This window comes from Leopardus geoffroyi, chromosome C2 (genome assembly GCF_018350155.1).
Source record: "Leopardus geoffroyi isolate Oge1 chromosome C2, O.geoffroyi_Oge1_pat1.0, whole genome shotgun sequence".
Classification (NCBI taxonomy): Eukaryota; Metazoa; Chordata; class Mammalia; order Carnivora; family Felidae; genus Leopardus; species Leopardus geoffroyi.
This window is the reverse complement of record NC_059333.1, coordinates 32,956,883-32,982,792: the sequence shown is the minus strand read 5'-3', so window position 1 is coordinate 32,982,792 and position 25,910 is coordinate 32,956,883. Positions and strand designations below refer to the sequence as shown.

The window sequence follows — 25,910 nt, the reverse complement described above, 5'->3', positions numbered from 1 at the left end:
CTGACTGAATGGTAGTAAATGTTTTATTACTCTTATCTGTATCCATGAGGCCCTCTGCAAATTGTCTTTGTAACTGTTTTATCTTCTGTTCTTGTGTCATTTTTCTGTCACTCGCAATGGCCATTGTGGTCCTTTATCTCAGCTCCTCGGTGTAAGATCTAGAACTGAAACCACAAGGTCTTGCTTAGTATTCCTACTTTGAAAAAATAAAAAGATCAAGAGCACATGCTGAATCACAAAGTGATATCATGTTATTTGATGCAGTTTTTAGTAATGTAATCTCAAAATTAAGATGCCCATCACAGTGTGGTAAAATGACAGACTTGACTGGAAGAATTCTCAGACATTAGAAGAAGTACTCATATGGTTTGATCTTATTATCTCAGTTTTGTAGTTGATTAATCATTAAATAGAAAGCAGTAAAAGCAGATAATCAAATACTAAATTGTGCTTTTTTCAGGCTGGGTCAGAGGAAATTCCTCAAAGCAAATGCTACTTAAATAAGATACTTAAGAGAGTCAAAAGATAACATGACTTGAATAGGCAAAGACGGGATGTACTGGTTTTCCCTGAGGAAAAGAATAGTTTGAGGAAGGAAATATTGTTGGAAATAATAAGGGAAAAAAAGAGGACACTGAAGGGGAAAAAAAGGCCAGTCTGATGGTGAGGGGTCCATATAGAAGAGTAGTGGTAAATACACATGGAAATGTAGAACAGAATTTGATTATGGAGACCTTTGGGCCTCCAGGTTTAGATGTAATGGGATGAACATTTAAAGGCCAATGCAAAAAGTTTTTGGAGAGGAAATGGCATATTGAAATCAAGCTTTTAAGAAGATTTTCCTGAATTTACAAGACAGATATATTTTGATGGAGATAGGACCACGAAGGAGCCCATCTAAAAGTCGTGTATAAGAATAGCCACATAATGGGGCTCCTCAGTGGCTCAGTTGGTTGAGATCAACTCTTGATTTTGGCTCAGGTTATGATCTCATGGTCATGACATGGATCCCGTGTTGAAACTTGTGTTGAGCCCCACATTGGGCTCTTTGCTGAGCTTGGAGCCTGCTATGGACTTTCCCTCTCCATCTCTCTGCCCGTCCCCTGCTTGTGCCCGTGCTCTCTCTCTCTCTCTCTCTCTCTCTCTCTCTCTCTCTCTCTTTCAAGATAAATAAAGGTTAAAAAAAAGAATAGCCACATGAACTTTATTCATAATAGTCAATAACATGGAAAAAAATCCAAATGCCCACACAATAGGAAAAGGGATAAAATAATTGTATATTCATATAGTGAGATATTATTTAGTAATAAAAAAAAGCCAATCTACCACTACTGAAAATTATCCTGGTTGAATCCCACAGACATTATATTGTGAGACATAAATCATATATTAGTACACATGATTTAGTTTATATGAAATTCAAAGCAAAGCTAATTGACTCTAAGAGAAGTCAAAATAGTGATTTCCTCAGATGAGGTAGGTGAGAATTGACTAGAAAGGAATATGAGGGAAACTTCTGAATATAGTAACCATTTTATGTCTTGATCAAAACTGTGGCTAAATGGATATATACATATGTAAATGTTTATCGATTTGTATACTTAAGGTCAGTGTACTTTATGCATTAAATATGGTTTACTCAAAAACATTAAAGAAACTTATTATTTTGGAGAATGTATAGATGGAAGCTATGATACCAATAGAAGTATAAGCTAGGAGGTAAAATTGTCACATCTAGAGAAGAGATGATGGTGATTTTTGTGAATATGGTGATTTTTGTGACCAGTAGATATATTGAAGATGGAGGGAAATTGAAGTTTTGATAAATAATTTAAAGGTAAAATCACTGGGATGGTTTGGATATGGAAAGTATGAAGGCAGTATGATGAAACTCAAGTTTCTGTGAATATATGGGTACATTCAATAGAAAATAATGATGGCTAGGATGTGGAAAGTATGGCAAGAGGAAGATAGTTATCAAGAATCTAGCATGAGTACCTGGATGGATGAGCTGGGAAATACTGGAGAATAAATATATTTAGGCTAGAGATGGAGGCAGGAGGGATTTGATTAAGAGTTCAATTGTGAACATGTTAAATTTGAGGTGTCTCTGAGGCAGGCAAGTGAATATATCAAATAATCATTTGGACACATTGGCTTGGACCTCATGATAGAGGCTTAGGCTGGAGAAATACCAGCACATAGAAAGTATTTATCAATGAGTTTTTCCAGAAAAGGGGCCTAGAAAAGAGCATCTAGAGCTCTCTCTTTCTAGTGACTTCAATATTTAAAAGTAAGATAGAGAAAGAGGAGGAGGAAGGTCCCCCCAAAATTCCCTAAATTGCACTGGCCAGAGGACAGGAGGAAAATCAAGAATGTATAGCAAAACAGAGGCCAAGAGAAGAGAGGGTTTCCAAAAGAACAAGAAGTAAATTGTGTTGAATATTTTCGGCAGGTCTTATTTAATATGAAGGAAAACATTGGCTACTTTAGTAAGAAAGATTTCAGTGCTATGATGGGAGCAGAAGTCAGACTGGAGGGATAAGAAAAGTGAAGGAGAATTAAGGCAATAGCCAACCCGAAAGGAATTTTACAGCGTAAGAGCCATGTCTGGGTAAGGCCATAACTGCAATGGGTCAGGGAGTCAAGGAACAAATACTTTTCATTGTTGTTTTTTTTTTTTTCCTTCTGTATTGTGCTTGAAGTTGTGAGATACGAGAGCATGTTTGAATTTTGGTGGAAATAACTAACTTGAGAGGAAAAGATACAAAAGACACAGATGGTATGATTGACTTGAATAAAACAAAACATAATGGTTATTTTATTGGGGTGGAATTTTCTAGGACAGGTCTATAAGTCAGCTAAGTCACATTATTTTTTCAGGTGTTATTTTACCAGGCAAAAGACAAACTATGTGGAAAGTAGTAACTTCTCTTTAGTACTGGGGATAGACTAGCACCTAGAGCATAAATTTTAATCCTTGGTCTAATTATCAGGAAAGGATCATGGATTTGGATTTTAATTTTCCAAATTCTATTTAAGTATGTATCTACTTTGCAACAACAACAAAATTGTCTTTATACCTTTTAGCTTAAATCATTTTGTGGATTCAAAAGCAACTAAAATAGAATCATAATTAACCAAACACCTACTTTTCCTATGATCCCATAATTGCTAAAATTCACTATGTTACCTTTGGTTGCTTTGTAATATTTCATGTTGTTAAAGGCTCAAGAACCTTTTAAGTGCTTTAGTTTAATGTATAGATGCAGAGGCATGCAGTAATTGCCTTCAAATAATTATCTTATCCCAATTTTAACAGAAAAATGTATAATATGTAATTTCCTTTTACTTCCTGTAGCTGTTTTTTTTTTTTTTCCTCCTCTACCCTGATCAGGCTTCTGCCTCTGATCTCAAATTGACCTAAAATAGGAGTAACTAGAGGACAAGAAAGAAAGAAAGAAAGAAAGAAAGAAAGAAGAGAAAAAATCATGGCACAAAGACAGCACATGGAAGAATGTAAAAGTAATGAAAAAAATGCCTCTACCTAATAAATAATCATCATCTTACCTTTAAGATGAAATTTTTTTAAATTTTTATTTATTTTAGAGAAAGAGAGAAAGCACAAATAGGGGAGGGGCAAAGAAAGAGGGAGACACAGAATCAGAAGCAGGCTCCAGGCTCTGAGCGGTCAGCACAGAGTGGGATGTGGGGCTCGAACTCAGGAACCGCGAGATCATGAGCCGAGCTAAAGTTGGACGCTTAAGTGACTGAGCCACCCAGGTGCCCCTAAGATGAAAATAATTAAAGAACAACTTCTATGTAATGAAACCTACTAGGTATAACTTGCTAAAACGCAGTGGTCTTTTATGGTTCGTTGGATGAATCCCTTTTCTGATCATCCTTTGGTAATGGAGAGCATTGTTTATGTTTTGTGTTAATATGTTCTTCTTCTGACTTTACCCTGTTGTTTTACACAAGTAGCCAGTAGAATAGGGGCTATGTGAGGGAACTGGGGGAAGAGTTCAGTAAATGCCAGTAATATCTTAATCTTTGACATGGGAAAGCATTTTGCTCAGTGCCTCCAATCATTTTAGTTGCCTCTCCAGGTTTCCGCATTTAGGCATTCACTCTGGAAACATACCCAATAATTTATTTATTTAAAGAAAGGGAAGATCTGTACTTTTGAGCAATCTGAGTGGTCCTGTGATGTTTACCTCACCTCATATTCACCCTGTTGTTGAGGGAGGGATTCTCCCCATAGGGTTATGAGGCTGGTTGAAAACACAACATCCAACACTGGACAGGTGAGATCACCAGTTGTTTTCTACTCATATGCACTCACCGCCTCTGGGAAGAAGATACCGCATGCCGTGTAGGGTCACATGGGAGTTGCACTCTGGAACAGAGTGGAATGACCCCAGAAGCTGTGGGAGGTAGGCTTTGTAGTATAAAGAGGATGGGGTTCCTCCTTCCCCTGGAAGGATGTGATTGGCTTGTTTAACTAAGTTTCATGGGCTGGCTGTGTAATAAAACCCTATACTCAGGGATAAACAAGAACTGTGCCTGGTCCCTTCTTAAAAACCTCAAGAAGGTTGTTTTGATAGAGGATCTTACCCACTGGAGTGGAGTGGGAAGGGAAATGAAGTCAGGCCACTTGAGACTATCCCAGTTTCACCAGATGTCAAGAGAGTACATAATATTGGATCTTAATTTTATGCCTTATACCACTCATGACAACATAGGATAGCAAGTAAAGCCCGGGAATATGACAGGGAGTCAAACTCAGAAGTAGTCAAGAGCCCAGCTGAGTGTTCCTACATATACGTTTAAAAGTGAATAGTCATGAATTTATGGCTAATGGTTATGAAAAGAGTTGAACCAAATTCTAACCTCCAGAAATATTAAGATTTTTCTTGTGTCATATTAGAAGCTAGCATCAATATAATTATACAAGGCTTGCCCAAAGAAAATAAACTTCCAACTACAGCTGTTTTTTTTTTTTATTTTCAGTACATTGTTTTGAATGGGTTGTGGTGAAAAGTTATTTGTGTGGCTGTAATTGATTTTATGTTGAAATTTCTGCTCTTTTGTTAAAATGATAAATTATTTGTTTAGGATAGGATAGTTGGTAAGGTTTCATTAGCCAAATAAATGAAATTAATTTACAATCCAACTGTATTTCCCTCCTGATATGTTGAATGGCCAGGTCTTTCTAGGTAGCCTGCACACCAGCCTAAGCTATATAGCTCTAAAATCACTTGGTTAGTAATTAGGTATTTATCTGATGCTTGCTGAAAAGGCAGGAGACAGTTATCTGACACAATTATCTTTGAAAATTGAATCCTCCATTTCTGGTCCTGCTGAGGACATTCACGGGAACACTGAATGCTTTAGAGCTAAATGCCTTTCAAAAACCCTTGCCTTCTAGAATGCGTGCAACACAATTGCCAGTCACAGAATTTTTCCCCATCTTTCATGCAAAGCCTTTTGTGGGTGAATCTTTTTGTTATATGTCTTTGTGCATGTTGACATATTAAAATTGGCTTTGACCTGCTCTTCTGCTACTTTATGAATGTCTTTCTTGCTATAGCATTACTAATAGCCAGCTGAAATCTAATGCTTGCTCCTTTTATCCCTTCTCTGCCACTGTATCTTCATAAACTAACCCGACGCAAGTGAAGACAGTTGCTCAGATTAACTGGGCTGTGTGTGCATTGGGGGTAATGATATTTCCAGAGCTATTTGCTCTTAAGCAGTCTAAAAATTTGCAGCTCATTTAAGTATTGTGTAATCTACTCACAGCTTAGAAATTAATATCAAGGCTTAATATGAATAGTTGTAAAAAACAGAGTTATTTAGATACTTCAAAAGTCAAACCTGAAGTAATAGATTTTAATTTAAATGTCACATCCATTTAAAAATGATGCTGTGACTCATCTCCCAATAGAATTGAGCTAATTTTAGGTTTCCATACACATTCAAGGCAGTGTCTTTGAAATTAATTTGTTTAGAAAATAAAAACAAATAAGAAAAAGTGAGTATATTTTGCTCTTTTTCATATTGTTAAGTACAATGTTTCTATAAGCATTTTGTCTTTATCCACCATGATTTTTTGCCTAATGTAATGGCAGACTTCATAGACATATGGACTTCATGAATATAATAGCTTTTGTGTTTGTATTTCCTATTTCTCTGTAAGTACATTAGTTTAGATGCATATCATTGTGCTCATATTACTGTGTTCATTTATCCATCCATTAATTCAACAAATATTTAGTGTTTGCTAAATGGCAGACTTTGCCATGGTGCTAGAAATGTAGAATATTGTAACGGCGACCTATGCAGCCTCATGATCTCCAGACTTGCTTGCTTCGTGCCCAGGAGTTACAGAGCTTTCTCCTAGAAACCACATTTGTTCAGTACATTCTTCCGCTTTTGTGTCTTGTTATGCACACAGCTCTTTACATTCTGGCCTTGTTCAGTTTTTTCAACTTCCTCTCCAGTCACAGCCTCACACATATATGTCACCTGAAGTCTCACCAAATGAAATCATTTATTGTTCTTCAAACACACAGACTCTTTCTTCCATGCCTCTGCACAGTTGGTACTTTTATTTAGAATTTCGTTCGTCTCCAGTTTTAAATTCTTTTGGCTTGATCAACAACAACCATTCCTTCAAGATCCATTGAAGTGTTTACTTCCGTGATGAACATTTTCCAATTTGCCAGAACACTGATTGCTTCAATCTCATAGAATAGCACTCTAACTCTGTGACATAAATACCATCATATACGTTCCTTATTTGGGTGTGTTTCCCCTGCATACAATAAGCTCTTTCTGGGCAAAGACTATGTGGTATTAATTTTTGAATCTTAGGATGGCACATAGTGGGTTCTCCAAGAAATATTATTAAATAAATGAAATACAGGTCCTTGGGCATTGTCATTTTAATATGCTTTTCGGCATATTCTTTGTTTTGTCTTTAGAGAAAGTAATCTGATAATGACATCATAGTCCATTAAATACACTTTTTAACCTTATTAGATATTTGTATTTACTGAAGCTTAATAGTAACACAGCTTGGGTTGTTTACCTTTAGCTTGCTGTATGGCTGGCTTTAATTGAAGTCTTGGTCGCTAAAGTGAAAAATGAGTCACCAGGCATTCCTTTTCAATTAGATTAAACAGAGAGAAGAGAATGATCACAGCGGCACTCTCTGAAAGCTGAGCATGTTCAGAAGATAACTAACCTCACCTGCTATACAATTGGTTTGTTGTTAATTCCAGGAACTGCCACCAGAACATGCTTAGCTAAATCAACTGTTCAGTTTCTCTTATTTTCTCTTATTCTTCCTCTTTTTCCCTTTCCCCCTCTCTACCTTGCTACCTGTCTCCCTGTCAACATAAGTGTCAAGCTAGATCAGTTTCATATGTAACTTTTCTTTGAGTAAACCAATGCCCAGACAATTTCCTCCATTGTTGTTATCAGTGCTACAATAAATCTAACTTGTCGGAGGCAACACTTCTTTTCAGAGTACTGAGGCCACTGCTGTTTATTTCCATGTTACGTTACTTGAAAGATATTTTCCAGAAAAATATGTCTGCAACGGGATTCACTTTCAGCTAGGGTGACCAAACATCATGTGCCCCACTAATTTTCATCAGAATGATGAAATGAAAAATATGATTGAGGGTCAAGTGGGCATAGAATTCATCTGACAGAGCTTGTGTGAGCAGAGCATTTTGAAAATTGCTTTTGTTTGAAAATTGCTTTCTTTTTGTCTTCGTGTACATGAGTATACTTTTAAGGACTCATCTTTGTGAATCTGGACATTCATTTTGAAAAGAGTGCCTGATGTAGACAGCTTTCATTTTAGCTACAAAATTTTAAAAAAGGAACGAAAATCGGGTATAATTGTTGGTATATTAAATCTTTACATACTGTGTCTTTACATGCAGAATTTCTTTATATTAAATCATGTTTTAAGTTTATTTAGTCTTAATATGATTCCACTAGTATATCGGCGCAATCTTTTTATAAAAAAACAAGTCTGAAAATTAGGTTGCCTGAAGCAACCCTATAATTAAAGCAAAAGGAAGATAAAAATCTCCATTTTGCTGTCTTTACCTTTGCTGCTGTGTTAGCAATACTAATGAACTTCACTATGTTTAGGGTTAAAAATTGATTTGAACCTTTCTGCAGTTACTGCTGTACTTTTTTCCCCTCCCTCTTCCCCCTGAGGATTTGTGAAGTTTAATTTGGCATTGATTCTTTAATGATTATGGTAGCTGTAGTAGAGAAACTGGTGTTTATCTTCATCATGCCCTGTAGATAGCACATTATGTTTATTTTTGTACATAACTGCATTTCCATCATTTAGATAAGATAGTCTAGCCAGTGGTTGACAACCATCTTACTGTCTTCATTGATTTTTATATTTTAATCTTGAAATGCGTGTATGAATTCTCACAAAGCACTGTATTAAAATATCGAATTCAAAAGTCATGCTAACATTGCTTTAAACCAATGAAGGGCTGCCTTCAACATGCTGAAAGGAGGTCAAACATTAAGTAGAACTCCTAGTGATTGTTTGATACTTTATTTGGAGATGTCCATCAGTATTTTGAATTCTCTGTATACGGTGTCTTCAGAATTATCTAATGCTTCAGATTCTTACTTTGTAGCAGTAAAATAATTATTTGTTCTTTCTTTGTGGTGATTCTCCTAAAACTGTACCATAATAATATTCTTAGAACACCTCAAGGAAGGGTGAAGTTCATTTTACTGCTAGTTAGTATTATTTCTTTTGATGTTTTTCTTTTAAGCAATATTATCATCAAATGCATTGCTATGTGTTTAAACACCCTAATTAAATGAAATGTGTAAAACAATCAGGCATTCATGGGGTGCCTGGGTGGCTCAATGAAGCATTGGACTCTTAATTTCAGCTCACGATTTCAACAGGATTCCTGCTCTCTCTCTCCTCTCTCTCTCCCTCTGTCTCCAGACAAACATTAAAAAAAAAAAAAACCAAAGAAACAGAAGTTCAAACATTTTAGAGGTCATTAGGAATATAGCAGATCCGTTACATTATGGCAAAATGCTTACTGTCCTAGTCTAGTAGAGCTGCTATAACAAAATACCTTAGACTAGGTGGCTTGTAAATTACAGAAATTTATTTCTCATAGTTCCAGAGTTGGGAAACTCAAGACCAAGTCCCTGGCAGATCTGGTATATGGTGAGGGCCAATTCCTGGTTCCTAGCAGGCTCTGTGACTGGGTTCTTTCAAAAGGAAACCAATCTCATTACTGAGGACTCCACTCTCATGACCTAATCACCTTCCAAAGGACCCGCTCCTAAAATCGTCACATTGGGAATGTGATGATTAAGTTTCAACTTAAGAATTTTAAGCAGACAGGAACATTGTCTATGGCACTTTTTTTCTTTTTTTTTTTTAACTTGGTATAGGTTGAAGAGTAAGAATTCAAAAGGATGTATGTCTTCAGTTTACTTTATCTTCTATTAATTCATGGTAACATATCTGTTTACATGGTACTAAATAGATGGACTATATTAAGTAAATTGACTATGTAAAAAAGTTAGTGTCTTTGACTATGTCCTGACTTGCTAAGGTATTTCAGAACGTTTTGGATACAGGTAAGAGTCTCAAATCATCTCATTCTTTATATACAGCCTGAGGTGTATCACTGTGCCCTGAATTTAAAATGATGTGTTTCCTGGAAATATAATGAGAATTAATCAGTCTTTGTGAACTAAATGGAGGCAAAATTGGATATGGGGTCCATAATTCATCAATATAAAGTTGAAGTGTGTGAATTGTAATATAGCTCTGTCTACATAACCAGCAGATGCAAAAAATTAGGTAGAAAACAACTGAAAATCTTGCTAATTCCCTTAGTTCTGTTCTTTCTGATTAACTCTCTTACCCAGTTTTCTAAGTATACCTTTATCTTTCCTTTAGTCTTGTATTTTCTAATCATGTGTTTTATTCTCAGTATTTATTTCGAACTCATTTTCCAAAGTGTCTTTGTTTTTAGTTTCTTTTCTCTCTCCTTTTTCCCTTACAAAATTCACATATATAAATGAAATCATAAAGCTAATAATGACACTTTAAATCTAGGATGTTAATAATTTGGGGTTTAGGATAATGTAAACATTTTGACTAAATGTATACTCTCTACATTCTTTTATGAGGGGAGGGTTCCCTAAGTAAAGCCAAAGCTACTATAAATGAATTAATTATAAGTCAAGTGCATCTGTGTGTGTGTGTTTAAATGTTTTAATCTATTTAGCCCTAAATGCATGCTTTAAGGACTCTGCTTTTATATGTGTATGATATTTTCAAATAATGTACTTTTTATAAGAGATGTGACATTACCCTAACTTAACAAGAATTTGTACAGTTTGACTTGTCTGGCACAGGGCTCTCCATATATTAACTGTGCAAAAGTATTTATTTATAGCTCTCTCACCACACCTAATTTTGCATTCTTAATTTTTTTTTAAAAAGTTAATGTTTATTTAATATTTTTGAGAGAGAGAGAGAGAGAAAAAAAAACACAAGCGGTGGGGGGATGCAAAGAGAGAGGGAGACACAGAATTGGAAGCAGGCTCCAGGCTCTGAGCCATCAGCACAGAGCCAGATGCGGGGCTCGAACTCATGATATGTGAGATCATGGCCTGAGCCAAAGTCAGGACACTTAACCAATGGAGACACCCAGGTGCCCCGGATGCTTCTTCTTTCTTCTTTGTTCTTTCTTCTTTGTTCTTTCTTCTTTCTTCTTTCTTCTTTCTTCTTCTTCTTTTTTTTTAAGTTCCAAAATTTTCCAAAGACTGTTTTGAGTAGAGACCTTTACTTTCTAATGATTGATTTTCCTTTAAATTCTCTAGGGAGATACTCCTATTTGAGTAGACCAAACTTCAGTTAATCCAGTTCGTAAAGAGGAAGAGTATCTCCTTACTGTGTGTGGATTGTCCACTGATTTATCTATTATATGTAAAATCCAAAAGGAGCCTGGCCTTTCCAGGCCACTGATCTCACAAGGGCAGCCTGTTTTGGGACACAGCTATTACTCACTAGCCACTGTTGTTTCTTTTTTCTAAGACCAGTGCAGAGGAAACAATAGTCATTGGTTTTTTTGTGTTGTGGAACGTTTCCAGCTGTTCTAACGTTTGACTCACTGGATGGCAGACAATCAGTTTAAACGTAACCTGAATACAATGAAAAGGCTGAGAAGGACAAGACTCCAAAAACTATTTTGCTTTCTCAGACCACTCTTTGTTTTCAACTGAAAAGGAAACAACAAGAGAGTAGAGTAACTTAACAAATTTTGGTTAGTAACAAGGAAAGCTTTGGAGAGAGAGAGAGCTACCGATGCTAAAGAGTTTCAGAAGAAACTGAAATATAGTCCTCATGATACACGGATAAGGTTTGGAAATGTTTGTGTTCACCTCAGTAATCCAAAATGCATACCGAAAGAAGTGTTTTGGACTTTGTTGGACCATACATTTACCTAAATCTATTTCTTACAGCACTTTTCTACTTCCTGAAAAATTTAATTAGTAATCAGTAGAACAAATTTTTCCCCAAATACATATTTTTAAAACTCTCTTTAAGGCAGTTTTCCTCTGAATAGCAGGGAATAGATCAGCCTGTTACCACATTTATTTTTGTTTGAAACTGTGCATTAGCAACATGTATACATGCACAACATGTGCACATAAAATATTAGCTCTTAACACCAAGGCCCCTGTGGAGACTGTCTAATATCTTCATTGAGGTGGAAGATACATAGCTCTATATGTTTGTTAAATTTAAACTTACACTGTGCATTAGTTCATTTTATCAAATATAAATTTAACTTAATCAAGTTCATTAAAATAAATCAAAACCCCTAGTGTCTTGCAAGTTAAGCCTAAAACGGACACTATTCAAATGTGAAACAACCTGTAAATACAAACCTAAGATTGTTCCCATGATCACCCTGGAGGAACCTCACTGGATGCTATTTGAAGTTGGGGGTCATGATGATGATATTAGAAGATGAAACAGACCCTTTGTTTTTTGAAACAGATGCTTTTATAAGCCCTCCACGTATATTATTTTGCCCAGTGATGTAGCTATTATTATTATTATTATTATTATTATTATTATTATTATTTATTCACGTTTTATATTGGAGTAAGATGAGGTTAAGTGAGCTTGAGTATTTTTGCCCAAAGTCAAACAACATCTGAGCGGCAGAGCTGAGATTCACACTCAAGAATTTGGTGTTACCACCTATGCTTCTAAAACAGTGCACTGTGTTACTTTCGTAGATTTATCGCTCCCAACAAAATTCTATTTTAAAGCATAATATTACACGAAATAATTCTGTATTCTCACATTCAGACTAATATTTTGCAAAAGTAAAGGGCTATTGCAGCTTTTGAACTCTTTTTTCATACCATGTTAGTGTTTTTAATTCAAAACCATATGAATATGCATTCTTAGCACTTTGATAATAGGCACTGTATGAACACATCTATGGAGAAAAATGTTCATATTTTCATAGGGGGTTGGGTTTGTGGTTGCTGAGTTCACTATATTGTAATACCCAGAGAGCATCTAAATGCAGTTATATCACATTCTTCACTAAAATCAATTGTCCTATTATTAATATATCAAAAGGTGAGATTTTAAATAAGGGGTGAGTGTATTTGCTGTTTAGCTTATAATTTACCCTGGGGTACTTTCATTTTCAGACAGGACTCTTGAAGGTCAAAATTTCAAGCGATTACGATGTGTGTACATAGCAAATTATGCAGTTGCCCGTTCTGATTTGTGAGTTCTACCTTAAAATCATGCTATAGTACTAGTTACTTAACATGTAAATTCACAGAATTGTCCTTAGATAATAAAATTTGGTTTTATGAATATTTATACTAAAATATTCTAGAAATTTGAACTAGTATCTGCCTACTGACATGACTGGTAGGAGTTCAACCAATTATAATAAATATTTATACTTCCAGCTTTATTTTCTTATGATTATTGCATTGATTTTTAAAGAAGAATTCATCTGTTTGATGTGGGCCTTTATTTGATTGATGGCTATTGGCAGCTAATAACTTATATGTAATTATTAATGAAATTGTTAGAATGTAACCAACCACAGATATGGAAATCTCAATTTCAATAAATACACTTTTTTTTTTACGTTTATTTATTTTTGAGACAGAGAGAGACAGAGCATGAACAGGGGAGGGGCAGAGAGTGAGGGAGACACAGAATCTGAAACAGGCTGCAGGCTCTGAACTGTCAGCACAGAGCCCGACGCGGGGCTTGAACCCACGGACCGTGAGATCATGACCTGAGCCGAAGTCGGACGCTCAACCGACCAAGCCACCCAGGTGCCCCAATAAATACACTTTAAAATATCATTTATCTAGGAACACCTGAGTGGCTCAATCGGTTAAGCGTCTGACTTCAGTTCAGGTCATGATCTTGTGGTCCATGAGTTCAAGCCCCACATCAGGCTCTGTGCTGACAGCTCAGAGCCTGGAGCCGGCTTCAGATTCTGTGTCTCCCTCTCTCTCTCTCTCTCTGCCCCTTCCCCACTCTCTCTCTCAAAAATAAACATTAAAAAAATAAAAATAAAATAAAATATCATTTATCTAATGTAATCATTCTAAAATTTCATATAATAAGCAAATCATAAATAGTCTCTAGTTTCATACATGCTTTTATGTACATCAAAAGCTAAGGCAAAACTACTTATGTACATTGAAGAATCTGAAGTAGGGTTTATCTTAAAACAGGGCCTCTGATGTCTAGTGCACTTAATAGTCAAATCTTAGAGTGAACAGGAATATGAGAACATCCTTAGGCAAGCAGAATTCAAGATGATAGGATAACTATTCTATCAAAACCCAGTCGAGCAGAAATTACTAGGATGCAGTGTATTTATACATTTTCTCTGGAAGAACTAATCATCTATATAACACCGAGAAATGTGAATATAAGCGAAAACACCAATGGATAACTCTGAAAAGGAGCCTCGGGACAAACTAGCAACTGCGTAGTGTGGACTGCCTAGTGGAACTGTTAATCTAGGTTTGTGATTATCTGAAATCTAATCCACTTTTGACTCTCATTTGACACTTAAAACAGATAATGCATGGAACATAATGTGGGTATAGGATGTCATTTATGAGTAGTATACCAGGAAGAGGAGAGTTCCAGAGGCATTAGCTCTGAGACAAGGTGGATGGATAGCAATATGAATCTTCAGCAGACAAGAGTATTTCTTTGCAGGCAAGGTTCTAGCTCAGACAGGAGTTGCTCGCAGAATTCTTAAGAGAAGAAATAATCCTCAAATATCTTAAGTGAGGTCAGATGATTGTAGGTGCCTGGCAGAAGGGTTGGAGTGCTCTGCTAAAGGAAAAGTGGGCAATTAACTATACAGTGATAAGTAATAAAGTAAGGACAGCCCAGCTCAGATAGACAAATTGATAATAGCTTTGTGTGGATAAACCTACAGAATCAAGCAGGTCATCCTTTTATTCAGGTTGGCACTCAGTGTCACAAAATGAGTTATAGAGCTTTATTTTTCTTTGGGGACAAATTACATTTTGTGCTAGATTTATTTATGTAGTTTTGGCTAAGTGAATGAATGTTTTTCTATGTCCTACTTCCTAAATCTAATCGTTAAGTCTTGCAAAGTATTCTTGTGTAATGTCACCAGACTCCCCACCCCAACACCAGCCATTGGATTTATTTCCTTTCCCAATGTCCTTTGTGAACATTTATTATAAGTTTTTGAACAATTATTATGGCCTCTGTGTTAATTTTCTTAGTAATTACTTTTTTTCCTTCACATTCCCACCAGAGTTATCTGCTCAGTAATTTGGATATCATCAAACTCCACAGTGATTCCTCATTACCTGTCTTTATCTTTTCAGTTTTCTATCGTGTTATATTCTGGCAAACTCTATCATCCATCCAAACAACTACCCTTACAATTTACCCTGAATATATCAGTGTATTATTGGAATATTGGAATACGCGCACACACACACACACACACACACACACACACACACACACACTTCCTTTGAATATTTGTCTGTTTTGTTCTTTCATTATGAATGGTACTTCCTTTTCTACTTATCAAATATTGTCTCATATCTTAAATGCCATTTCTTTAGTAGAAGTTTGGTCAGGTCTCCCAAGCAAGACTGATCAGTCTTCCACCTGAATTCCTTTAGTTTTATTCTGCCATCTGTTAAAGTCATCCTCTGTAAGGCACTATCTTCTATTTCGTGGCTGATACAGAGTATCTTGTTCAGAATTGAATATCTACAAAGGATTTTTTAAAATACTTTTTTATGTTTATTTACTTTTGAGAGAGAGAGAGCAAGTGGAGGAAGGGCAGAGGAAGAGGGAGAGAGCGAATCCCAAACAGGTCTCATGCTGTCAGCGTACAGCCTGATGTGGGGCTTGAACTCACGAACCCTGAGATGTGACCTGAGCCGAGATCAAGAGTCAGATCACTTAACTGACTGAGCCACCCAGGCACCCCTACAAAGGCTGTTTTTTTAATGTGCTTATAAATTGATGTATTTAAAATGGCCCTAAATTGTTTATATACCTGAATAAAGAGAGAATATTCAATTTTGTTTTCTGCTGTACCTTCAAAGTAGCATCGTGACTGGCTCATTATGAGCTGTCTCTAAATATTTGCTTAGCGAATGAATAACCATTGAGTTTAACTAGACCTGACGAGAATGTTCCAACCAAATTGAGAAATAAAATCATTTATCTGGCATGGGCTAAAGGGTAGAGAAAACCAAGGACTTATTTGCTATTTATATCTGATTGAAAACGGCTTTTCAAAATTAATAAATACTATATTTGTTTGAAATGTATATCCTAAAATATACTCAGTGTAAGTTGTATTTGTTTTAACTATTTATATATTTTATAATTTAAAATGATATTTCAATTGCATTTGAACTATAATTTTTTCAGAAAAAATATTTTTAAAAATTTTTAATGTTTATTTATTTTTGAGAGAGAGCAAGTACCCGTGAATGGGGGATGGAAGAGAGAGAAGGGGACAGAGGATTTGAAGCTGGCTTTGTGTTGACAGCAGAGAGCCCATGTGGGGCTTGAACTCATGAACCATGAGATAGATCATGACCTGAGCCAAGGTCGGACACTTAACTGACTGAGCTACCCAGATACCCCCAGAAAATATTTTTAATATCATCTTTATTTCAACATAGCTAACCATTAAAAATACTTTTCTTTTTTTTTTTTTTTTTTTTTTTTCTCCCAGATAAAACATACCCGTCACTGGCTGGGTGTAATGCAAGGAAGGGGCAAAGATGAAATGGAAACATGTTCCTTTTTTGGTCATAATATCACTCCTCAGCTTGACAGAAGATCACCTGTTCCTGGCACAGCTTATTCCAGGTAAGTGCCTTGCATTTATTTTATCAAACCATGACCAATGTACTTTCTTTGCTTTAAATTTGTTTTTCATTGTGTGTCTTATAAATCAAATTTGTTCATTTGCTTTCAAATTTTTAAGTCTGTGTGAATGGTTTCTTAAGTATGTGTGCTGATATGTTTCAGGGATCAAATATTCTTGAATACAGAGCACTTTATTAGTTCCTGAGAGAAAGTGAGAAAATTGACAAATATTCACTGTTACTGAAACATGTAAGGAATTATTATATTAGCTTAGGGAATTAGAATGGTGGAAGAACAATTATAGTAGGGAAGAAATGTGTAGCACAAAGAGAAAAGCAGTTACAGTGCATTTTAGTAACATAGAAAAGGACCATAAAAAAAAGTGACGTATTTAAAACTGACATGTTAATTAATAGGCCCAACGATGTCAGAATAAAAATGCGACACGCTGCCATGTTGCTGCCATAGTTACTATTGTTTTTGGTGAAGTTAGAAACCGGTTTCCTTGAACTCATAATTTTATTAATGCTGCCTGAATAATATTGCTGTAAAAAGCTTTACTTAAACTCTCTTACGGGAAATTAAGTCAACCTAATGTTATGGTAGAGGAAAATAGAAAAATATATTGATACACTAATCAAAATACGTCAACTTTCCTCTTAGATAAAACTATAGGGACAAATAAGAGTTAATTTGGATAGATTTAACAGAGCATCATAATTTAGACAAGTTCTTCACAAAAGAATGGTATATGGTGTTTCATTAGATTAAACCTTGAAGCTTGATTTTTGTTTTATTGTTATATTTATTTTAATATTCAGCAACTATATGTAATTTGTCATGTGTGCCCACACTCAAATCAGGATTCTCAAATAATCCAGGGGCTTGACTTTTTTTTCCTTGCTGGGTTAAGTTTGATATTTTGACCTGACACATAAGGGAGTTATGTATAAACCACTGAAACATTTCCATAGGGTGAAAGTGTACAGAAAATTTAGTCTGTTGTAGCCAAGTGCATTTAGCTACTTGCACTGAATTAGATTAATACACTACTGAAATTACTGAAAGTTTTTTATTCTTAACCCATTTCTATATTCCCTTCTCTTGCCAGTACTCTGTTGAGTATTGATTAAAATTCGTGCATGAACCAAATATCAAAAATGGGCAATATGAAAAAGTGTTGTGCATTTTTAAAGTATATGAAAAATGCAAATTAAGTACAAAATAACTCATTGTTTTCCAAATCCTCGAGATTAAGAGGGTATTTGAATGAAAATGTTTTTAAAACTATGCGCATCCATATATATAGATGAAGATACAGTTTAGGTTTAATTATCCTTAAACTGTCTGGCCAGCCTGTGAGTGTTCCAGGTCAACAAATTTAATCCATGATCTAGTTACTGAGTGAGTAATCAAAGCTCAAAATGATCAGGTGTAGTTTGAATCTTCTTTATTTATCTAGATTATCTGGAAGAAGGAGTACATGCATGGATGTGTGTGGGAGGAGGGTGTAAGGTTTACCTATGGAATATAAAATTACCTTGTCATTCAAGAAGATACTGTATCATTTCAGAGAAGACTAATCAATTTGAACATTTAGATCTAAAATTTGTCAAAACTCTGCAATTACTATCCTATATGCAAGCATTTTTATAACTGAACAGAGCTTAAAATACACGAATTCATTGCTTAATACCATATGTAGATTGGTTTCAAAGGTGATTGATCAGTTATCAATAGTTAACACTGGTTCATACAGATGAGTAACTCAGGGTCCATTGTGAGGCAATACCTTAAAAAGAAATATGGGTACTGAAAAGGGGATACGTAAAGTTCAATGTCTTGCTCAGGACCGCAGAGTTCAAGAATTATTTCAAAGTAATTTACCTGCCGGCAGAAATACACTGTTAGCTTTTCAAAAGGAACACCTGCAGAGGGGAAGTCATTTTCATAACTGTCTCCCTCCAGGAGCATTGGTTGCAGGCTAAGGAGATAAAAACTCTACTGAAAGGAGTCATCAGCCTCAGATTCTCTCCTCCTTCACATTAGTGTTAGAATGAAATAGGTCCTGATTCTTTTTATTGTAGTTCTAGCTTTCTCATGTTCAGTAGAGGACCTGGGCCCTGAGTGAGCTTAGCGGCGGAGTTTAGAGGGAGCAAAGACGGGAAGATCCAGTATTAAACGGTTTAAAAAAAATCCAGTTTCTCATTCACCTGATTTACTTGCACTCTTCACCTTAAGAAAAGAATATCTCTTTCATCAGAAATTTATCTCAAAAGCCGGATAAATGAAAAAAAATGTAACAAGTTTCTAAAATCTAAGAAGTACCTGGTCTGTAGAGTTTAACTTGTTGACATCATTTGCAGAGGTGTAGACAGGAACCAGATGCATCAGGGCATGAAATAAAAAACAGTGCAAATAACCATCATGATGCAGATTATTTTATGACCACAAGAATATATTTCATCACCACAAGTTTTTGTGACCTTGGTTACTTGTTGTAATTAAATATTAAAACATTATTTGAATATAATGCTTGGCTTGATGGATTACTCAGCTTGTGTTTTTTATTTTCTATTTTGTCTGTATTTTTAAAACGGCTTATGTTTTATCATAGTTACATTTTTGTATATTTACAGGGTTGTATGTGAAGGTAGTTGGTGTGTCAGGGAGGTACCTAGAAATTAGTTGTGCATTTTAAATCAAGCACTATTCTTCTTCAAAAGTAAATCAGTTTTAAGGGAAACGAGTAATTAAAGGACGGGCTCTGGCAATGATAAGCCCATTCTAACAATTCAAGTTGTTGCCCTTCTTTGCATAGAGAGCCCCTAAAAACCTGCCTCTGAATGAAAACCACTGCTAGACATTTGTCTTGTCAATTTACCTCATCTCTTATTTACATATAAAGGACTCTTAAACCAACTGCGGTTATCTCTTGAGGCATGCTGTATCTGGGCTATGCCACATCTTTATTTAATCTCTCCTACAAAGGAATCTGACAGATCCCCATCTTTACATTTTAAGTACCCACCTCTGATTGCAACAGATGTCAGGAAGACAATGAAAGACAAATATATTAAATGATATGTTTTAGAAGTATACATTTTGAATATAATGGACGGAATTGAGAATTTGAAGAACATCTATGATGAAAAAAAAAAAAAACACAACGTTGAATCATCTGGATGTATTTTGTAAGATTTTAAAAGGAAATATATGGGGAGGGGAAGCACAGAAGGGTGCATTTCTATTTGAATAAAACCGACAGCCCACTTTAAAGTTAAACATGATTTATTTTTTCCTCTCTATTCTCTACATGTGCAGCAGCGTTTTCCTTCATTAAAGATGCAGGTGCTGACAGGGTTATTTCCTTTGCCCTGCCTCATGTCAACAAGGCTTGAGTGTGAAATTGTCTGAAATGATTTACTGCTTACCCTCCCCACCTATCCATCCACCACCACTTCCGTACCTTACTGTTTTACCCAGATGAAGGTAATTGCAAGGAGCTAAGTGTTATCTGGGTATTTAAATCACCCACAGATAAATTATAAATTTTAAAGACAGAATTCTTCTCATAAAATTCGAGAAATAAGAGGACATATATACATACAGTTCCCATATATACATATTTTTTGTGTTTTAACTTTCACATGCCTGACAGATTTTTGAATAGGTGTGAGGAATTCTTTCAAAGTAGATTTTTAAAATCTTTATAATGTAAAAAAAAAAAAAAAAAAAAGGATATTTCGGAAATAGAAGTGTGATAGGATCATCAAACATTTCCTTCGGAGTGCATTATTTAAAAATAATATTGCATATATTCACCCTACCATCCTATAAAGGTTTTTTATCTACAGGGATGATTTTTCCAATGGTTGTTGAGTTTCTAGAGCAAAGTAGCCATGGGCAGTGATAAGGAGAATGCATGTTACTTGCAACCTATAGAGAGGCAGTTTGATTTTTTTAACTGCACTGACTATTCAGAAATTAATATTAAAAACTTAAAAAGTTAATTGTCTCCTCTTAAGAATATAGCATTTAAATTTAAAAGTACTTTAACGGGTTACTTAACTCTTTCAATTATGCATCGGTAGAGGTGTTATTATAAAGAAAAGTAAAAAATAAATAAAAGTTACATGATTTTATATGCTACTTGACAAGTCTGTGTGGCTAGGAAATTGTCTCTTAATGTATTTTCCATAGATTATTTTTTTTCAGGAATACTTTAGATGTTTATTAAAAGTATAGTTTTCCAGGGCCCATGGCAGACTCAGTGAAAAAGAGAGCCTAGATTTGAAGCACAGAAACCTGAAACTTTATGAAGACCCCAAATCAATGTAATACACGGAAAATTTGAGAAACACTGCTTTTGACAAAATTTAAGTTGATAAAGAAATGGTTGAATACATTAAAAAAAATGTTTATTCTCTGAGGAAAGGTTCTCATGAGAAAGGGATAAAAATATTTGAAGATAATTGTATTTGAGGAGATATTATGGGGAACAGATTTGAGGCCATTACTGGTGTTATTTTGCTTTGTTTTTACCTCTGTTTCTTGCTTTTTTATCTCACAGTAATATCTAGAGATTCAGAAATATAGTTTTTCATGCTGGAAGAAAGGCATTGTACGGATAAGTCAGAGAAAATTAACCTATTTAACTTAAAATTACTTTATAAAATGATTTTGCCTAATTAGTACAATTTCTCCTAAATTTTACCACACCTTAATAAAATGTTTACTCAGACATTAAGTATCTGGGAATTTATATCCAAATTAGAATAATTAAATTATGCAAATTTTCTGTAAAAAGAAATTGAGAGCCCCGTGTTGCATTGTGACTAATGCTCCCATTTTCCCATGGGAACACTTCAAGGTTTCCTTCCACCATAAAGAAAATTAAACCTTGTATTTTAATGTTTGTGTTGGCATTAGTGTGAGTATGATTTTTTACCTCAGAAGTAAATTTTCCTTTTCTGATTTTAAAATAAGTTAAAATATTTTCATGGGCCCCTAAATGTTTTGTTGGCCCACACTGTGCCACACTGTGGCTAGTGGACAGGTCAGCTCTCTTAAGAACCATGAAAAAACAAAATATGAATTTATGACTTATGCTTAAATATGATACCTAGAAAAATATTTACTACAAAGGAAATACAGTAAAACTTTATGTCATACATTTCTGTAAGTTTTATAGAAAACTAGAAAGCGGGAGAATAAGAGAAACCACATATTTTCTGAATGTTACTTTCCACAATTTAATTTTAACCAAAATAATAAACAGCTACCCATACTGAGAAAAGAAGAAAGAAAAGGAGGGGGGGAGAGGATGTAGAGGAGGAGGACGAGGGAAGACTACTCAGGAAACATCAAAAATGTCAAAATGTCGTAGCGGAGAAAATATGGCTTTTGGTTCAGATAGGCCTGTATTTGAATAATATCTCTGCTATATATTCATTTTGTTACCTTGGTGAATAAGTGAATCTCTCCTTATGTCAGTTTATACCTCAGAGGGAAAGTTAGAATTAGCTGGTGTTGTGTCTGAATTAAGCATAAAATCATCAAAGAACTTGGGACCCTGAGTGGACTCCATATATGGAAGTTGTTCTTAATAATATTGATAATAACATTATGACTGTCTATAATGTGTGTTACCAGCCTAATGTGTACTATATGGTTGTAGCAGGACGATAACTAACTACAAATGCCATTGAGGGAAAACAGACATGTAATCAAGGATGAGACCCTATGATAAATGCTAGTAGGAGTCATTGCCAAATGTCCCTTAGAGCCCAGAGCAGCAACTTGAGGACCTCACAGAAGACTTCACAGAGCAGGCAAGCAAGAGAAAAATCTGTTGGAAAGTTAACATTTATTAAGCACCTACTGTGAGCTGTGCATTTTAGTTTTACAAAATCTACCTGGTTGGAGAGGCGTGAGTGGGAAAGAAAATCCCAGGCTCATGACAAGAGCATGAAGACTGTAAGAAAAACTCTGGTGTGGTTTGCTTGAAAGGAAAAGTGCATATGAAGGGATGTTTGGAGAGGAGTCCAGAGAGGTTTGAAGTTCAAATCTTGAGGAGCCTTTTACACCATGTGAAGAAGCTTTAAATGTAAACTCTAGGCATCAGGGAGACACTGGGAGACTTTAAACAGGGGAAGTAAGCTAACAAGATTATTTTTGAGAACTGTAATTTAGTGGATTTGTGGTACATCAAGTTGTTTCTTTTATTTTCATTTATTAATTCAACAAATATTTAACATCTATTTGACATCTGCATCTTACTGTTGTAAGGTTGGAGGAAACATTTTTCCTATGTGGAGGAAAAAATAATAATCAATTATTCATCTAATTTTCTAATTATAACAAATTATCATTATGATAGAACACAGGAAAACACTCCTGGAAGTTTTCAAAAGTATCATCAATACCTAAAAGAAATTATTCACTGACTGTTTATTGATAAATGAATAAGGCAATGAGAGGAAGAGATTACAGAAAAAACTGGCAGATTCCTCAGTATAGATCAGGCAACAGAGAAGGGAAAGAGATAGATAGTTTTGTGGAACATATGGATATAGAGTCAGAAAAGCTGAGTGATCATGGGAAGAGAAGGGAAAAGGTGAGAGAGGAGTCAGAAATGACCCTAAGATTCATTGTTGGAGGATACGTCATTGGTGGCATCATTAATGAAATTAGCCATAAAGTGCTACACTATGATTTGATTTAATGTGTATTTACAATATATAATTATTTCAGAAGATCAAGTGGAAAATATATGAGCATACTAATATACTTCCATTTGGTCATAGAACTGGTAATTCCTTTCTGATTTTTGTTGGACTTAAGCTCAAAATGGGTATCTATAATGCTAATTAGGAGTCACCCATCGTGTGTGTGTGTGTGTGTGTGTGTGTGTGTATGAATATACATATATATGAATTAATGTATATGTGTATTACTTGTTACTGTCTCTTGTATATATATTAACAGTAGTAAAATTTTTCTGGACAATTAACCAATTAACCAAGTTAAAGTTAGCATTCGTAAGATGAATAATATAACCAATCTATGGAGTAGAGACTTAAAAAATCTGGAATTTATGGTTTATTCTGTCAGTGTAATTGCATTTCTCAGGACTTTCCTTCATATCCCATTCACACATTTTTGAAGTTCTTTGATTATTAAATCAGTTGACATTGTGATGTGACTTTTAATGTGTGTGTCTTTGTGAGTGTTAAATAGAATTGGAAATCCCATCTCTAGGTGTGTCAGGTCTTGAAAGAGAACATATACTTAAAAGAATAAAACACATTCCTTATTTTCTAGAGACCATCACTCAGTTGAAGATGAGATCTTAATAACCAGACAAATTGCCAGCTGTACTCAATTCCATGGCTCTTTATTAGCCTTAGTCTACTAGTGTGAGGCTTTATCTAATTGGTTAAGTAGATGGAAGCAAACAGACACAGTCAGTGACAAGACATTCAATGAAGAAACTGGTATTTGTAATCTAGCTGTGGAGTCCATGACCACTCTGCTTTGATGATATGGCCTTTGTGATGAACCTGACTTGCAAAACCTCATGTGCCACAGCGTCCACCTAATTAAGCCATCAGAATGCATTGCAGCAAACAGAGTGCCTCATATGGACCCGGTATAAGTAATTTTTGCTCCTCTATTGCTTGGTTAATAGAAAGAGGCACTATGCTAGATTATGACTGATAGAGGCTGTATGGTACAGCTGTTGTAATTGTGCCTGAGGGTAGAGAAAGCTTTTCGTAAAAAATTCTGTTTGTTTGAGAGGCTGTCATTACCTCATTCAACTCTTTACCCTGGATTTCCTAGTGAGCATTCATTTATTCTTTGTCTTTACTTGCAGATTTCTTCTGTCCACACGCCTGTGCCCTTTGTTGTCTAAACAGACACAGGCTCTGCCATGTTTTCACATGGAAGAATGCCTTCGAAATTTCCTCCTTTCATTGATTAAATAATTAATAAATAAAATGGGTATTTGGACTATTAAAATAAAAAGAATATATAAATGCTTCAAGATGAAAAGCTGAATGCATGTGAGAGCCTCGAAAGTATGAACACTGAACTTTTCCCCCAAAAAAGAATCCACTGTGCAAATTTAGAGAGAAGATATGGCATTATATACAAATATATGAATTTTGTCACAATATGCATATTTATGTGTGCATATATATCCACATATATATCACTTGTATTTAAGTACATCAATTTAAACATATATTTAAATTTAGGTAGGTACATAAAAGAGTATTTGTGTTTATTCTAAATTATTCATAGAGGTCTGGTTACTATATGGAGACTGATATAAAGATTAATTTTTTAATTCTCATAAAATATAAGAATTGTAATAATTTTTCATCAATATCCATAGTCATTCTCTAAATTATTAGAGTACTAAGGTAATATATATACACAAATGACTGAATTCCTTGTATGTGAAAATAATTCTATAGAAACGTATAATATAATGTCTCATTTTTTATCTAAATGGTCTTTCGATTTTATTTTGATGTTTACCCTGTATAGTTTCATAGCTTGACATGGAATTGAATTAGAGACATAATCATGTTAGAAGTTTTACAATAAGCTGACTGTAGGCACCCAGAATCCTATGCTGCCATTCTTGTTCATGATGCATCATTGCTTACTGGGTTGTAGATTTTCCTCATAACCTGTGACTCTAATATATTCTTATCCCTTCCAAAATGCACATATTTTTTTCTTGGATTTTTATTTTCTAATATGATGAGAAAATTGTGGTTTTGAAATAGTTGCAGAAAAAGGAGTGCTTCATAGCTGATTTCATATTCTTTAAAGAAACTGAACTTCACCAAGCGTCAGATGACAGTGATTGTAAGATGTGCCATTATGTATGGCTAAGAAAAAATAGAAATACTGCTTAAGCCTTGAAGAATGTCTTAAGGGTAGTTTTCTGTAGTGCATTAATCAGACCAGCCTCTTAACGCTTTGAAGTTTTTTTCCTTCCCTCCTAGAGGAACAATTTCTTTTGCATCAAATTTGGTGGATAATAATAATCCTTTTGAAATTTCTCAGTAGACGTCTTCTTCTAAGTGTGTCTTCTTTTCTTGAGGAGCTTAAATTTTGCTTCACAAAAAGGGTAGATCTGCGAGCATCCCTCCAACAATAAATATTTCCTTAAATAATGTCAAATCTATTTCTGAAATTTTATTTCTAAGCCTCAAATAACAATTACACTTACTGACAATGCTCAATTATCGTGGAATCGTGGATGACGTTTTAAATGATAATTAAACTCAACTTCTGTATCCTCCAAAGCACACGTAACTCAACTGAAATGACAACAGTATGAACAGGTATGACCAAGTAATCCCATCACAGACAATGACAATCATATCAAAACTGCTGTCTGGCT

At 35.0% G+C, this 25,910-nt stretch overlaps 1 protein-coding gene across 6 annotated transcripts in view; it reads left to right on the top strand.

Annotated features, from left to right (window-relative positions):
• ROBO1 (roundabout guidance receptor 1) overlaps nucleotides 1-25,910 on the top strand; it is a 1,138,975-nt gene that overhangs the window by 142,820 nt on the left and 970,245 nt on the right. For all 6 annotated transcript variants that reach the window (XM_045501664.1, XM_045501662.1, XM_045501663.1 and 3 more), the window contains exon 2: nucleotides 16,347-16,483. In XM_045501664.1, the coding sequence (XP_045357620.1) occupies nucleotides 16,396-16,483 (88 nt within the window). In that variant the 5' untranslated portion in view covers nucleotides 16,347-16,395. The remainder of the gene's footprint in view (nucleotides 1-16,346; nucleotides 16,484-25,910) is intronic.